This window comes from Rousettus aegyptiacus, unplaced genomic scaffold (assembly GCF_014176215.1).
Source record: "Rousettus aegyptiacus isolate mRouAeg1 unplaced genomic scaffold, mRouAeg1.p scaffold_m13_p_6, whole genome shotgun sequence".
NCBI classification, from domain to species: Eukaryota; Metazoa; Chordata; class Mammalia; order Chiroptera; family Pteropodidae; genus Rousettus; species Rousettus aegyptiacus.
Genome location: NW_023416309.1, coordinates 42,069,622 through 42,085,721, shown reverse-complemented (window position 1 = coordinate 42,085,721; position 16,100 = coordinate 42,069,622). Strand labels below are relative to the sequence as shown.

Sequence of the window (16,100 nt, the reverse complement as noted above, 5' to 3'; positions counted from 1 at the left end):
GAATGAACTTCAGATTAATATAATTTTGGTCAGTGAAACAAAATCAACTGACAACTGAAGACAATCTAGGCAAGACATGTAATAATTTGGGGCACACAGGCAGGCTGGTCAGTCATGCCTTGCGGAGTCCTATCCCCAAGGTCAGTGTTGCTAAGTTGTTTCTGTTGTTTACAGCCTTCTCTTCCGCTGTCAACTCAGGATCTTTATTTAATGGCTCACCTGTATAGAATTCCATGGGACATTTTGTAACAATAACTGATTCTTGGGTCCCACCTTATACTTCTACTTAGCTCCCCCTAGTAACTCTTAAGCATACTAAACTTGACAATTTTAGTCTAAAACTGCAAGTGTTCTGGGTTTTAGTTTTTTATTTTGTTTTCCCACGATGGTTCTCATGGTAGTTGTTATGGCTACGACTAAGGAAGGAACGGTGGTCTTTTGTATGGGCCGGTGGTAAATCAAAGGCTGTTTGCACCCTAAATGTGCTTTAAAAAAGATCATTCCTTCAATTTCTCAACAATTTCATACATTATTGATTCTTGCTAAAATAGTATTATAGGTATGTGCAATAAGAGAACTCAAATCACACTAAATAACTGTTACACTGTTTATATCGTTGGCAAAAAATAAGTAGATACTACCAAAACATTTAATGTTAATATCCAGAACCTCTCTCGTTTGTTTTTGATTGACTGCCTTCACAGGCCTTAAGAATGTTATGGGGTTAATACTATACTGATTTAGTACTATTTTATTTTCAAAACATCAGTTTCACATAAACTCTAAATTGCCAAAACAACAAAGAAAAACCCAAATGAGGACTCATGTACACTTACTTGTAAAGATATTGATCCACTGTCTTTAGTTTTGCTTAGGAAGCTAGAGATGGATAAATTCAAGTCAATGCTGCTATTATCAGCAGTAGAACCAGTGCCTGAATCAGTATCATTTTCCTTCTGATTCTCAGATTCTGGTATTAGCAGGGTTTCAGTTTTTGATGAAGCACCTATTTCTCCTTTACTTTCTGTATCTTCAGAATTGATATTAATACTGGGTATTGGGACGGGCTGAGGTTCACTGGGCTTTGAAGTGGCTGTAACTTCAGGTTCTGTTTTAATTGGCACTTCACATGGAATTTCCTTTTGCTCTGTATCTGTTTGAGTAGTGGCTTCATGAGCATCCTGCGTTTCACTTCCTAAAGGCTTTTGGTCAGTATGAATCACTGCACCGCTGACCTCTATTTCTTCAGTGCTACTTGACTCCGTAATTTGCTCAACTTCATTTGTCCTGGGTTCCTCATTGGTCTCCACTCTGTTCTTAGAACTGTTGATTAACTGTTCCTCACCTTTACCTTCTACAGATTTTTGATCTATCTCATTAGTTTCGACTATTTCTTTAACAGGAACTTCCTCAGTACAAATAACCTCAGGACTCTCTGTAGATTTACTTACTAATTCCTGGCCTACTTCAACCATTTCTTTCCCATCATTATTCTGAGCATCCTCAGCATTATTTTCGACTGCCTTCCGAACAACATCTACTGCCTCGTTTGTTCCTACTGCATTGCTTGTATCACCAATCGCATCTTTTTGAGTTTTCTCATCGTTTACCAAATTCTTTTGGATGTCTGTAAGTTCAACTTCATTGTCAATTGCCTGAATACTTGCCTCTTTTTCTCCAGTCTCTTGAGAAACTAAATCCATTGTTTGAATAGTAATATCTTTAATTTCTTCAGATGTTATAACTTTATTTTCAAATATCTGTTGCTTTTCCTGATCCCTTTCTTCCTCAGGTTTCAGATTCTGCTCATTATTTGTTTCTAAAGTTATCACTGTATTATTCTCTTTTCCTTCGCTGACTGAATTAATGTCTACTGTTTCTTGGTCTTCTGTGTCAGGTAGATTTTCAAGCCTAGGTCTCTTCTCTTCTCTCCCATTTTCCTTGATTATTGTTGTTCTAGTATGAAGTTCAGCCATATCTTCTAAATTAGTATCATTAATATGTTCATCAGTAACCTCCACAGCTTTTTCAGGCTCATTGGTGATAAGTTTTTCATTAAGAACTCTGTTGTTAAATTTATCTTTACGAGTATTACGTTCTATTTTTTCTGAGACGGATTCCAATATGCAAGCATTTTGTGAAAGTTTATCCTCTTCAGAGCTGGCAATACTAAGGTCAGAGGAGGCACGCTTACTTGCAGGTATTGGCTAAAAAAGATTTTATATATTTTTAGTGTTAAAATATAATTTTAAGATGGTAACCAAAATAATGTTTTTAATACATACTTTTAAAAATTATTTAATTTACATATGATTTAATCTTTATTCAGTAAACTGATTACGTTAAAAAATTTAAAGAAGTGACAGATCTTCACATAACAATTATGACAAAAACGGGTAGCAAGAGCTAACTTGCTATTAATTAATCTTCACCTCTAAAATTAAAGGTTTGTACTGCTACCCATCGATTTATCCTTAGATACAGGTGTAATCATACCTCGAAACCCAACTCTAAAAATTACCTAAATAAAATTTCCTTTCTAAATACTGACCAGAGAATTTTCTGTTTCATCATCCTCCTCCTCCTCTTTGCCATCTTCAACTTCTTCTGTTACTTCAGCCTTTGCTTCTGCAATCAACTCTCGGATTGGTTTGTTGGAATCAACAGTAACAAAGGGATGCTGTTTGATCATTAAAGAGAGCATGTTCAATAACGGCTAAAGGCTTGCATGTAAAGTAAGTTTCAAACACATAAAACATATTACTATGTTAAAAATTACTGTGTTAAAAATATAAACACATGGGCAAGAAATATACGACTTCAGATAACATTATATCTGGGGAATAAAGGAGGCAAGGGGGATGAGGATTGAGCAGGAGTAGCAGGCTGCCTGCAACTGTATCTTTACCTCTTTTTCAAGAATCTGAATGAAATATGTCAAAAATAATAACACATTTCATTATGCAATCTCATCATTAAAAAATTTAAATCTTAAAGAAAATAATAACAACAACAACAACACATTATATCTGGGTAGTAGATAGATACATGTATTTCTGTGTATGCTTCAACATTTCCTAATCTACAATGTAAATTAAAATTTGAAGTAAGTTTCAAGTTAATACATTACCAGTTCTTAAAAAGTAACAACACACATAAATCCCGTATAAAGCCTTAATAAAAGAATTACGAAAAGCTTTAAAGTTGTTAACAGCGTCTACAAACACCTGCTTTTTTGACATGGTTATAATATTCTTAATAAGAAGAAGACATGTTATTCATCTCTGTGTACTCAGCTCTTAACAGTGTCTATTATAGACTAAGGCCTTCAAATGTGGGGGTACTGAAATAATAAAAGAAAGTGTGTTTCAGGGATATACCTGTTGGCATAGAACAAGGCAATTTTTCCTGCTTTTCCCCCCAGATAAGCAGATCAACCTAAAATATTATAGTCCAAGAGCTACACAATACTCAACCGAATAGTAAGTGCCTCAAGATGTCATTCTTTTTGTCCACCTGTAATATTAATTATTTGACGAAATTTTATTTCAAATATTATGAACTGGTCCTGCTATGAAACAAAATTACCCAATCACTTTAACACCACTTTTTAAAGTCAGCACTATATACTGAACATTTACCCTTATTGTAACAGATATAAAAAAATTAATTAGCTCGTGCCCCACTCCCAAGGTGCTTGCTTTCTAGTAACTGGAGAGACAAAATGGAAGCAACTAACGAAGTGGAAATAACCCACAAAAGAAAATAATACAATTAAACTAAATTTAAAAAGCACAGGAGGAATGACTGATAAGCGAAATGCCTTTTCATTAATGACAGTACATATATGTTTGTAAAGCAAATAACAACTTTGAGTTTCCACAGGGAAATTCAAGTACAAAGCAAGCATAATAAATGAATCTAAAACTATTCTTCTTAAGAAGATGTTAAAACAACTATATGGTTTGCTATCATACTACTCTTATCTTACCTGCAGTAGTTGAGATGTAGTCCATCTGGAATCCACATTTTTTTCCAAGCATTTTTTTAGAAAATCCTTAAAATTTGAAGACCTTCAAAATAAAAATTTAACAATAATATTCTATTTTACTTTCTTGTTATTGAAATCAAACAAACTCTGATAAATTATGCTTAAGTTTCACTATGTACATAATAGTATTAATTGAACATAGGAAAACTAGTTAATGAGAATATTAAGATTTCATAAGTTATTCATTTCTAAATACAAGTGACACATATATGCAAGTTAGTTCATAGTTTTAGCATTTGGGATATAGCCATATATTCACAAGTATGCCAAAAATCAAGAAAATTCTTCTATTATATTAAAGTCCACAAATATATATCAAACACATATATGCCTCACTTTCTCATAGTACAGAAAATATTTTTTTCATGTAGAACAGAATTCTCTGGTATTTTCAAATTTATGGGAAAAGCTAGTTATAAGAGTTTATACGGTCCTTAAGCCTTGAAAATACACCAAAAATCAGTTTTGTACTTCATGCAGTCTTTGTACCATAAATTTAAGTACCCTAGGAAAATTAGAAGAATAAAGCATCAAGTTTTGCTTCTTAAAAAGCTTGTTTAAAAAATAATGGTGTAGATGATAGAGGCTCTGTTCATCCTTCTGGTGACCAAATCAAAGTTGTGACAGAAACAAGGAGCAAACAGAAAGGAAAATCACCTAGGACCTAGATGAACAACCCATACAACAATGGAGAGAACTAAGAAATCACCTTGCAATGGCAGAAGGTAGGACAGGGCAAGAATGCGGGGCTGCTGAGTTGGGACGGAGGCTGAGGCAGCAGCAGCTGCAGATGCCTCTTAAAGGGGCCATGTTCACAAGCGGACTTTCCCGGTGACAGACCTGCTTGCTCTGAGCACAGCACCAGTTCAGCTATGCAGAGGGCACCAGTGACTTACAGGGGGAAGCTGAGTTGTCGGAGCGAGGGCCAGAGGCGAGGGTCTCTCCCAGACAGAAGTGTCTGCGGTACCACTGTTCCTCTTTTGAGCCCATTCCCCTCTCAGTATCCTGATGCAGCACCACCAAAGCTGAGACACCATCAAACTGGATAACAGAGGTCACTCTGCCCAGAGGAGTCCCTGAAACTCCGCTCCCCCAACTTGCGGCCCCATCCAAGCCACATCCAGGTGTGTCCTGGTCGAGTCAGGTGCTCCTTGCTGAGCAGAGCCAAGATTCACAGTAGTGGCAGCTGGCCTCGGTTTCTGGTGTTATTTCTTGAGGCAACTGTAAGCACAGCATCTGTGGATTGCTTGCTGAATCTTAACAGGTGGCCCTGGAGGGGGATAGCCTAGGGCTAAATCTGGCCTGTAGCTGAACCCCTCTCAGGACTGTGCCACTGGACACCTACTAATAAGACCGGGAGACTTAAGAGCTTTCCTTGGTACATAGAAACAGACACAGAAAGACAGTCAAAATAGGAAGACGAAGAAGTAGAAACCATATGAGAGAACAGAACAGAGATCCGAGAATAATGGAGTCAAGGAATCTAAAAGATGCAGAGTTCAAAACACTGGTTATAAAGATGCCCAATGAACTTATGAGAAGTGTAGATGAATTCAGTGGGAACTTTAACAAAGAGATAAAAAAAAAAAAAAACATAAAAAATAAAATGGAAATTATAAAAGGGAACCAGCCAGAAATGAAGAACACATTATCCGAAATGAAGAGTATATTAGATGGAAAAAACAGTGGATAAAGAAGAGGATCAAACCACCAATATAGAAGATGGAGAAGCTGAGGACACTCATTCAGAATGGCAAGAAAAAAGAAGCCAAATCTATAATAATAATTTAAGAAGCATATGGGACACTATTAAATGTAAAAATATCTGTGTCATAAGGATATTTGAAGGAAAACAAGACACTGAAGAGCTATTTGAAGAAATAATGTTGGAAAACTTCCCTCACCTGGTGAAGGAAATAGAATACAACCCCAGGAAGTTCAGAGAGTCCCAAACAAGATGAACTCAAATAGGCCCACACCAAGACACATCGTAATTAAAATGCCAAAGGTTAAATACAAAGAGAGAATCTTAAAAGCAGCAAAAGAGAAGTTAGTTACCTACAAGGGAGCACCCATAAGACAGGCAGCTGATTTCTCAAAAGAAACTATGCAAGACAGAAGGGCTTGGCACAAAATATTCCACATGATGAAACCCCAGGATCTACAACCAAGTATACTTAATCCAGCAAAGCTATTATTTGGAGTTGAAGGACGGATAAAGAGCTTCCCAGACAAAAATAAGCTAAAGGAATTTACCAACGCCAAGCTAGTATTACAGGAAAAGTTGGAGGGACTTCTTCAAGAAGAAAGAACATGTATCAAGAACATGAATAAAAAATGGTAATAACTATATTCCTATCAATAAGCCCCTCAAATGGAAAAGAATTAAGTGCTCCAACCAAAAGACAGAGAGGCTGAATGGAAAAGAAAACAAGACCCTTACAAATGCTGCCTATAAGAGACTCACTTCAGATTTAAAGACACACACAGACTAAAAGGAAGGGGATGGAGAAAGATATTGCCTTGATGGACCGAGAGACAGTACTGTGCTGAATGAAATGGGAAGTATAGAGAAAGACAAATATCAGATGATTTCACATACATGTGGAATCTAAAGAATAAATAAACAACAAAACCAATAATAAACTCATAGATACAGAGAATATTTTGAGGGCTACTAGACAGGAGAAGGATTGGGGGAGGGGGAAAAAGGCAAAGGGATTAAGAGGTACAAATGGATAGTTGAGGAATAGACATGGAGATATAGGGTGCAGCATGGGGAAGATGGTTAATAATGTAATATGTAAGGGGGAAACTGGGGTACTAGATTTAGTGGGGTGACTGCTTTGCAGGTTATGTGGATCTCTGAGTACCAGGTTGTACAACTGAAACTGGTATATTATTGTATGCCAAAAAAACTCATTGAATTGTACAATGTAAATATGAGCAACTAATTGTTTATTACATTTCAATAAAGCTGGGAAAAAATTTTTTTTAAAGCTTGTTTAGAATACTTTACCATCTTGATGGTTGTGCTAATGTAGGGGGCTCAGATTTTGCTATTTTTAGTAGCACTCGCATTGGATTTAATTCATGATGAGGTGGTTCTATCTCAGCCATTTCTATTAAAGTGATTCCCAGGGACCAAACATCAGCTTTGTAGTCATAGGGTCTGTCCTTAGATGTTTCACACATGACTACTTCAGGAGCCATCCTACAAAAACAGGGAACTGAAAGTTAAGATGTTTAACTTACGAATAGGATTGCAAACCACATAAAAGATAAATAGATCACCAATTATGTAGACAAATTAATGACTGTAATAACTGCTGATATAACTAACACTGTAAATCCATAAAACTGAACACATACCAATATGGTGTGCCAATAAAGGAATCTCTTCTTTGAATTGTCCTTGTGTTTTTAGCTGATACTCCAAAATCCGCTTGAAATAAATAATCATACAAAAGTGTTAATGATAGTTTTTAAGCAAAGTTCACTGTTGCCAACAAAAGGGAAAAGCTAACTTTCTCATCAGATTATGTCACAAAAAAATTAGTAACTGTTTTCTGATTTAAATTACAGAGAACAGCAACAAATAGCTTTATTAATGTTAACCCCACCAATTAAGCTTAGAGTTCAGACCACAATTAACAGTAATATAATTGTTACTGCTGCCTGAATTGCCTCTTGCCATTATATACTATATATACATATCTTTTAAAAAAAGTTTCACGTTTGACATGCCACAATTCTCAAAAATAAATACCAAAAATCCAGTATTTGGCACAGAATATACACTCAATAAATGGTAGTTACTATTATTAACCATATCTATAATTTTAACCTTTGTGATATTTCGTGATTAGAACTCTTAAAACTCATTAAATCCTACCTTGTATTCTAATTATTTGTTTATTGTATGTTATGGGGTTTTTTTGAACATGTAATTCTGCTTAAACATAAATAGGCAGCTACCTACTACCTGTGGAATGAAATTCAAGCTTCCTAACATGGTAGACGTCACTCATTACATTAAATATTTTGTTAATGTTTGATAATTAAATAAGCAAACAGAACATATTATAGTTGGAAAATATATTTGCAGAAAATGCAACAAATAGATTTATTCAGGACTCTTCGCCCCTATTACCCCCTACTTCCTCTACTTAAAGGCTCCTCTTATGTTTCTGGAGAAAGGAGTTGAGATCACAGTATAATATTCCTGCCCGAAGAGGTTCTGTACTCAGGTAAAGTCAGCTCAGTACATAATCTAGAGTTTTCCTAGAACCTATAACACTATTCTTCTTAACTCTCTCCCCTCAGAACATGACTCAGGAAGGAGGTCTAGAAATAGGTCTAAACAATGTCTGCTGTCGACATTCATGCCTCTCTAAACACTCTAATGAAAAGGAGGTAAACTAAAGAGGAACAAAAGGCATTTTTATTTTCTATGCAAAAAGGAAAATGAAGGTCACTATATGCTTTGTATTTCTACTTATAATGACATGGCATGTACACATCGGTATGTTAAAATAACATTTTACGTACTTATTTTTATTTGCAATAATGTGATCCAATAAGATCATCATAAAAATTTGGGTCCATGAGGGTAGTATGGTTCTATAAATCTATGTACACGTAACAGGATGTCAAAGAAATGGAAGGTTCTCTGCAAGTATTTACAAATTAGTAGGAAAAAAAATTGCAACTGTTTTAGATTTCAAGCAACTCAAAACTATTTTGGCATCCTTAAATCTTCAAAATATACTTATTTTTGAAGGTATGCATTATTTTACACAAAAGTATGTTCCTGTATTCAAATAATGTTAATATATTTACAGAAAAACAATCACCAAAAATGGATCAAAATTATAATATTTCAAAATGAGTTATGAGACTTTAAAAAACAAAAGACGAAAGAGTAGCATAAGTCAGACTTAGAAATGAGGTAGCAGAACACAAGAGAAAATTAGAAAAAACATCATTAAAAAAAAAAGACTAAAGTAGGAAGAATGCAAGAGTGAATAACAATAAAATTCATACCCACTACCACTTTACACCCACTAGGATAGCTATCATCAAAAATATATCCTTGTTAGTGTTGGCAAGGATGTGGAAAAACTGGAACCCTTGTGCATTGCTGCTGGGAATGGAAAATGGAACAGCTACTATGGAAAATAATATGCTGGTTCCTCAAAATATTAAATACAGAATCACCATATGATACAGCAATTCTGCTTCTGGAATAGCCAAAAGAATTGAAAGGAGGGGCTCACACAGATATTTGTACACCCATGTTCATAGCAGCATTATTCACAAGAGCCAAAAGGTGGAAGCAATCAATGTGTCTATCAATGAGTGAAAGGATAAAAATATAGCATGTACATGTAACAAAATATGATTTGGCCTTAAAAAGAAAGTAATTTGACACATGCTACAATACTGATGTACCTTAAAGACATTATGCTAAGTCACAAAAGGAAAAATATTATATGATTCCACTTATTTGAGGTACCTAGAGTAGTCAAATTCAAATAGACAGAAAGTAAATGGGGGTTGCCAGAGGCTGAAAGAGAGGGGATTGGGGAGTTAAAAGTGTTTAAAGGGTAGAGTCTCAGTTGGTGAAGGTGAAAAAGTTCTGGAGATGGACAGTGATGATTGTTGCACAACCATGTCAACACACTTAATGCTACAGAACTGTATGGTTAAGATGGTACATTTTGTTAAGTATAATAATTAAAAAAAATATATGAAGAACTATAAAAAGAAACTTGAGAAAAAGCTGTAAGTATTGATGACAGGTATATCTCACAAGCAGATAATAAAAGTCCCTAAAGACGAAAGTCAATACAAGGGAACAGAACAAACACCAAATCAGTAATTCCAAAACACCTTACTGAAAAAAAAGCTGAATTGTTATAAAAAACATACATATTAGAAAAGTCTAGACAAATTACTGGTCCTTAAAGAAAAACAATTCCTTGACATCTAGGGAAAAAAAAAGCATATGACTCATAAGAGAAAGAAAACCAAACTTTTCAACAACATTTTATGACAGAAGAGAACAGGGTAACGTATTTCAGGTACTCAAGGAAAGAAATGCGAACCAAGGACTAACTCACAAAACTGACCTTCAAAATATAAAGAAGAGAAATCTACCAGAGAATGAACTTCAGACAACAGACATGACCAGAGACATCAATATAAGGACTAGTGATGAGCATTAAATAAATATAGAAATGAGGATTTAAATGAGTATTTATGGTATATTCTAAATCAATCATCAATGTCCTTGAGAACCATGACTTTCAGGAGATACAGATGTAATATAGAAGAGCTTAGGTGGGTGGGGGGGGGGGTACTTTTATGTTGAATTTGAATAGGAAACATATAGGAACTCATGAGAGTCTCTCTTCTTTAGAAAGGCCTAGACCAATTGCCAATCCAGAGACTATAGGCACCTCTGACACTCAAACTGTGGTCTTGAAATACCACATCCTACCAAAAGAAACCAAGGTTTCTTGAAGAAATGGCTAATCACAGGTCTGAGGCAGGAAACATAAAATATGAGCCTGAAACATCTCAACCTAATAGATAAGAAAGCTACTGAAGCTTTGACTCATGTCAAAAAGACTGACAAGTCAACTTGAAGAAGCTCCCATTCACCAAAGATGGTACAATGTTAGTTTAAATAAAGATAAAAACTGCAATAGATTTGAGGCCTATAAAATAAAATGAATTTATGAATTAATAATGACATTTTAAAAAATACTGGTCACCAACTGAGGATGAAAGAGAACCAATTCATTATCTTAAGTTAAGTAACGAAGGTATAAAATTGTGTAGTCTTCTATATCTGTGTTTATTTCATAATAAAAAGGTTGAAATTTAGTGTATCAAATAATACTTGTTTAGATGTCATGACAAAGTGAAGTAAAATGGCTATTACTCCTATCAACATCGCCTTTGAATATATTTTATCCTTTTAATATGCTTCCAAAATACACAAATTTAGACTTCATCACCAGATTTTTTATAATTCATATCTTAGGTATACTTAAAGAGGACTGTATCTTCCATCTGTGTGTGTATAAAATTAATTAAGTTCCCATTTAAACCTACACCTATTTCTTCTTACGAAGTTTCACTTATTCTCCCATGTAAAAAACAAAAGTAAAAACTGTAGTCCTTATACCTCTTTTAGGTATCCTTTTCAGATTGTTTCAGATGGTTAGTTACTGTTAGTTTAGCCAAGATATACATAAAATAGAGTATAAAACTAAATAATAAACATGAAAAAGAATCTCATTAGATATGAGTTTTAGAATTAAAGATAAAACAAAATTAGTAGTTTTACATACTATATGATACTCCAAATGTATTATATTAATAAATATTAAGTCTACATACAAAATTTAATGGAAAAAAGAACCAGTTTTTTAAAGCTTACCTTTATCCATCCTTTCTTACTTTCTTTTTAAAGTGTCTTTATATTAGGTGACTATACTTTGGAACTCTAGGAGTTAATGAATAATTACTTATCTAAGGAAGTATTTAAAAAATTGAGAGTAATTCTCCATTTTTCACATATTTGAGTCATAACAAAACAATAATTAAGTCACATATATACAGGGGGAAAGAAATCTCAGAGCACAAATCAAATTTTTTATTTAAGAAACTTACCCAACTTAATATCTCCATCTAAGGTAAAAAGAATGTTGCCAGCCTTTAGATCTCTGTGGATAATTTTGTTATCATGTAAGTAGTTCAACGCCTCTAAGGTCTGTCTACACACTACTTGTATTTGGGACTCAGTTAATGGTCTCTCAAGTTCTATAAGGAAAAAGTAAACAAATTTTCATTTTTATTCAGTGAAAACATATCAGCAAGCCATCTAACTTTACTATCACTATCAAGGATCATTACAGTGAATTTATTCTAGAACTAAATATCTACAAAGACTATTTCTTCACATGTTATACTCAACATTTCATTTTAGAATTTTATTACAATTATCCAAGAAAAAGAGAGTTAAGCTGACTTCTTAATTGATTGAACTTTACTTAACAATAAGATATCAACATATAAATGTTTTAAATCCTTTCACTTTTATTAAGTATAATTTAGGGAATGAAAAAACAAAAAAAAGGTGTTTACCAAGCATCACAGCATCCACTGCTCCTCCTGCACAAAATTCAATAAGGATCTGTGGGCAAATAAAAAAGCATGTGTCTAACACAACATTGGGTTTGAGCATTTTTTCTCCAACTTAGTAAAAAAGATAAAGAAACAGCTATCAAATAACCCAAGTTATGAAAACAATGTTATGCTGACCATAAATCTTCTTTGTCAAAAGTGTTACAATTCTTAATGATATACATTGGAGAAAGCACAAAGAGAATATATCCTGCAAGTATGTGCATTTTTATTAATCACCATTTTTAGTGTTCCTACTTCTCTAAAATAACAAAGTACAGGATTTTTCTTCACAACAGTATTATATATCCAATTCATCACCACTAAAAGATCGTATTACTCTCATTTTTAAGGTAACTATTGCAATTTAAGTGACCAAATATATTTTTTAACTTTACTAATAAGAATAAATCCTGAAAACATAGAGATTTTTAGTTTAAAAAAAATAGAAAAATATATACAAAAAACTTTCTGATCTAGGTCAATTATCACTTCCTGAAGGATGCCTTCCCAAACCTCCCTGGTACATACTACCAGGTACCTTTCCTTAACCCTTATCACAGTTGTAAATTTCTATTTACTATGATTCTTTGGTTAATTATTATCTACCTCTCCCACTAGACTGTCCCTTTACAGCTGTCCAACTTTTTATTTTATGATTCTTGAGTAAAGATCTTATCTATCTTTTTATTAAATTGTCTAGGAGTTCATTTTCATTATAATCTCTGGAAATGTTCTGCTAGAGCCCTGAACAACTATATTAGAAGATATGACGCTAATAATATAGATAATTTTTTAAAATTACATATCTTAACAAATTCTATAGCTCCTGCTTTGTTTTCCCTGTATACAATAACACTTGATTTTTTTTACAGGTGCTTGTCAATTACAAATTGCTTTCAAATGCATGATATCATTTGAAAAATAATTTGGGAAGTAGATCGTTACTCATCCTTAGGGGGAAACACAGACTCATAAAGGTTAATTAACTTACTGAAGCTCCTACCTACCAGCACCAGGATCAAAAAATATAGGCCTTTTGATTCCCAGTCAGGTATTATTTGTCCTACCTACTCTTCTCCCATAACACTCTGTTTCTTTCTTCAGAGAGAAAAACGAAACCTCTGTTTCAAAAGCACTCTTGTTTAGAGTTGGTACAAAGGAAGTGACTGGTTATTATAATGAATATTAATATTTTATTTCTGTATCTATTTGTGCCTGATATTCTCTAAGAATAAACCAAATTTATACATACAGCCTTAACCACTTACATCATGTACTAAAGCTGGACTTAATAATATAGAAGATAAATATTTAACATTTCTAGCAAGCATTTTATAGTTTATTACATGATTTAAAAAAAGTTTAAGGTAAGAAAATTATAATTTCTAAGAAAACAAAAGAAATATTTAAAACTTTTCAAGTAAATGCTTAGATTTAAATTACAAGAAAAGACCATCTAATTTCATAATTTAGGAAATTTAATAATCTTAAAGTTTCTTCATTTGGTTCCAATGTCAAACAATCATGAAATATGGTACAAAATGAAATATACATCTGAATATCTGTTGAAGCTAAGGATAATTGTCGTTAATGACGCTCTCATCAGCAGACCAACTCTCATTAAAGTAACACAAGTAACTAAAAAGAAAAAGTAACACATAAAGTAGACTTTCACAAATAATAAACCTCTTTTGGACAATTAAATCATTTTGACTACTCCTATAGATCAACAGAAAATAATTACCCAAAGATTGTTCTCATAATAGAAGGCATCTAGAAGCTTGACTATATTTGGGTGATCACAAGATGCTAAAATATCAATTTCAACCATGTAATCTTCAAGTTCTTCTTCAGATTTGGTATCAATCACCTTTGCAGCAGCTAAAACATTGGTCTCTTTATTCTGGGCCTAAAAATGAAAGTATCAGAAATGTCACAATGCAGACTTATTTTTTTTTAATTTTACTATTTTTTTAAATAAACGTTCTTTTTTAGAACAGTTTTAGGTTCACAGCAAAGTTCAGTAGAAAGTACAGAGAGTTCCCATATACTCCCCACTTCTACACATACACAGCCTCCCCCACTATGAAGAATTCACACCAGAATGGTACATTTGTTACACAGATGACCTATATTGACATATCATTATCACCCACAGACCTTAATTTACATTTAATTCGTTCTCTTGGGAGTGCATTCTATGGGTTTCGACAAACGCATGACATGTATGCACCAATATACAGAGGTTTCACTTCCCTAAAAATCCTCTGTGCTCTACCTATTCACCCCTTCCTAACCTCTGGCAACCACTGATCTTTTACTTCATAGTTTTGCTTTGCCAGAATGTCATATAGTTGGAATTATACAGTATGTAGCCTTTTCAGATTGGTTTCTTTCATGTAATAACATGCATTTAAGGCTCCTCAATGTCTTACTTGGTTTGATAGCTCATTTCTTTTTAGCACTAAATTCATTATACAGGTATGCTATCCATTCACCTACTCAAGGTATCTTGCTTGTTTCCAAGTTTCAGCAGTTATAAATAAAGCTACTATAAATATACATGTGCAGTTTTTTGTGAGGCTATGTTTTCAACTCCTTTGGGTAAATACCAAGGAGCACAAATTATTGGATAATAAGGTAAAAATGTTTAGTTTTGTAAGAAACTGCCGAACCATCTGCCAAAGTAACTGTACCATTTTGCATTCTCACAGCAATGAATGAGAGTTCCTGTTGCACCATCTTCTTACCAGCATTTGGTGTTGCCAGTGTTTTGGAGTTTCACCATGTGTATTGGCCATCTATATATCTTCTTTGGTAAGATGTCTGTACAGATCTTTTGCCTATTTTTTAAATCAGATTGTTGGTTTTCTAATTATTGAGTTTCAAGTATTCTTTACATGTTCTTGATGTCTTTTGCAAATATTTTCTCCCAGTTAGTGGCTTGTCTTCTCATTCTTTTGACATACTTATTTTAAAAGATAGCTTAAACACAAATATTAACTAATGCATGTTATGCACTATGCTAAGTGCATATCTTAAGCAGATCATAAAATACTAATTAGGTTTTTAAAGGACATTTCAATATTATATTACTTCAGCAAAACTGCATCTATTAAGAAAAAAATACCAAACTCTGAAAAGCTATTTATAAGTATTTCAATAAATAAATAAATGTCCAAATCCCACTTTCATGAATTTATGGTAAGGAGGTAATTTTATATAATAAAAATATGTTTATATAAAAATAGTCATCAAAGCTATGCTTAGTAAGGAAAAATTAATCAGCCTAAATGTCTAGTCACAAGAACCTGCTTATATAATTCAATATAATTCTACAATGGAACATTATGCAACCATTAAAATTAATTGCCTAATTAATTAATATTTCTTAAGATAAAATAGCAGCCATAACACATCACTGAATGGGAAAAAAGGCAAATTACTAAACATGAGAGATACGAAACTTTACAGAAACTGCACATCCATTTTCACATATGAATAGCTTCATAAGAAGTAAGTGGAAAGACAGCATTAGTGAGAATGGTAGAATTTTAGGCGCTTTTGATTTTTTATTATTTTTCATATTGTTTAAACTATTTTTTTTTTTTTTGTTTTTTAGGCAAGGCTACCCTTGGTTGACCGCGCAGATTGCAAGGACCTTGTCAGCTTACAATCCTTATTTTTTATTTTTTACGCCTACAGCACCTGGTCTTCCTAGGTGGTCTCCCATCCAAGTACTAACCAGGCCCAAGCCCGCTTAGCTTCTGAGATCAGACAGAATTGGGCTTGTTCAGAGCAGCATGGCCATAGACGTATTGTTTAATCTTTTAAAAATGGACATTAT

The 16,100-nt window shown here is 33.5% G+C and overlaps 1 protein-coding gene and 1 pseudogene across 2 annotated transcripts in view; both read right to left on the bottom strand.

Moving 5' to 3' along the window:
* SLK (STE20 like kinase) overlaps positions 1 to 16,100 on the bottom strand; it is a 46,605-nt gene that overhangs the window by 21,921 nt on the left and 8,584 nt on the right. For both annotated transcript variants that reach the window (XM_016154460.2, XM_016154461.2), the window contains exons 2-9: positions 13,998 to 14,162; positions 12,212 to 12,260; positions 11,738 to 11,887; positions 7,424 to 7,496; positions 7,071 to 7,265; positions 3,992 to 4,073; positions 2,552 to 2,680; positions 837 to 2,207 (exon numbers count right to left, since the gene is read on the bottom strand). In XM_016154460.2, coding sequence (XP_016009946.2) covers positions 837 to 2,207; positions 2,552 to 2,680; positions 3,992 to 4,073; positions 7,071 to 7,265; positions 7,424 to 7,496; positions 11,738 to 11,887; positions 12,212 to 12,260; positions 13,998 to 14,162 — 2,214 coding nt within the window. The remainder of the gene's footprint in view (positions 1 to 836; positions 2,208 to 2,551; positions 2,681 to 3,991; positions 4,074 to 7,070; positions 7,266 to 7,423; positions 7,497 to 11,737; positions 11,888 to 12,211; positions 12,261 to 13,997; positions 14,163 to 16,100) is intronic.
* Positions 15,950 to 16,068, bottom strand: LOC118604918 (annotated as a pseudogene).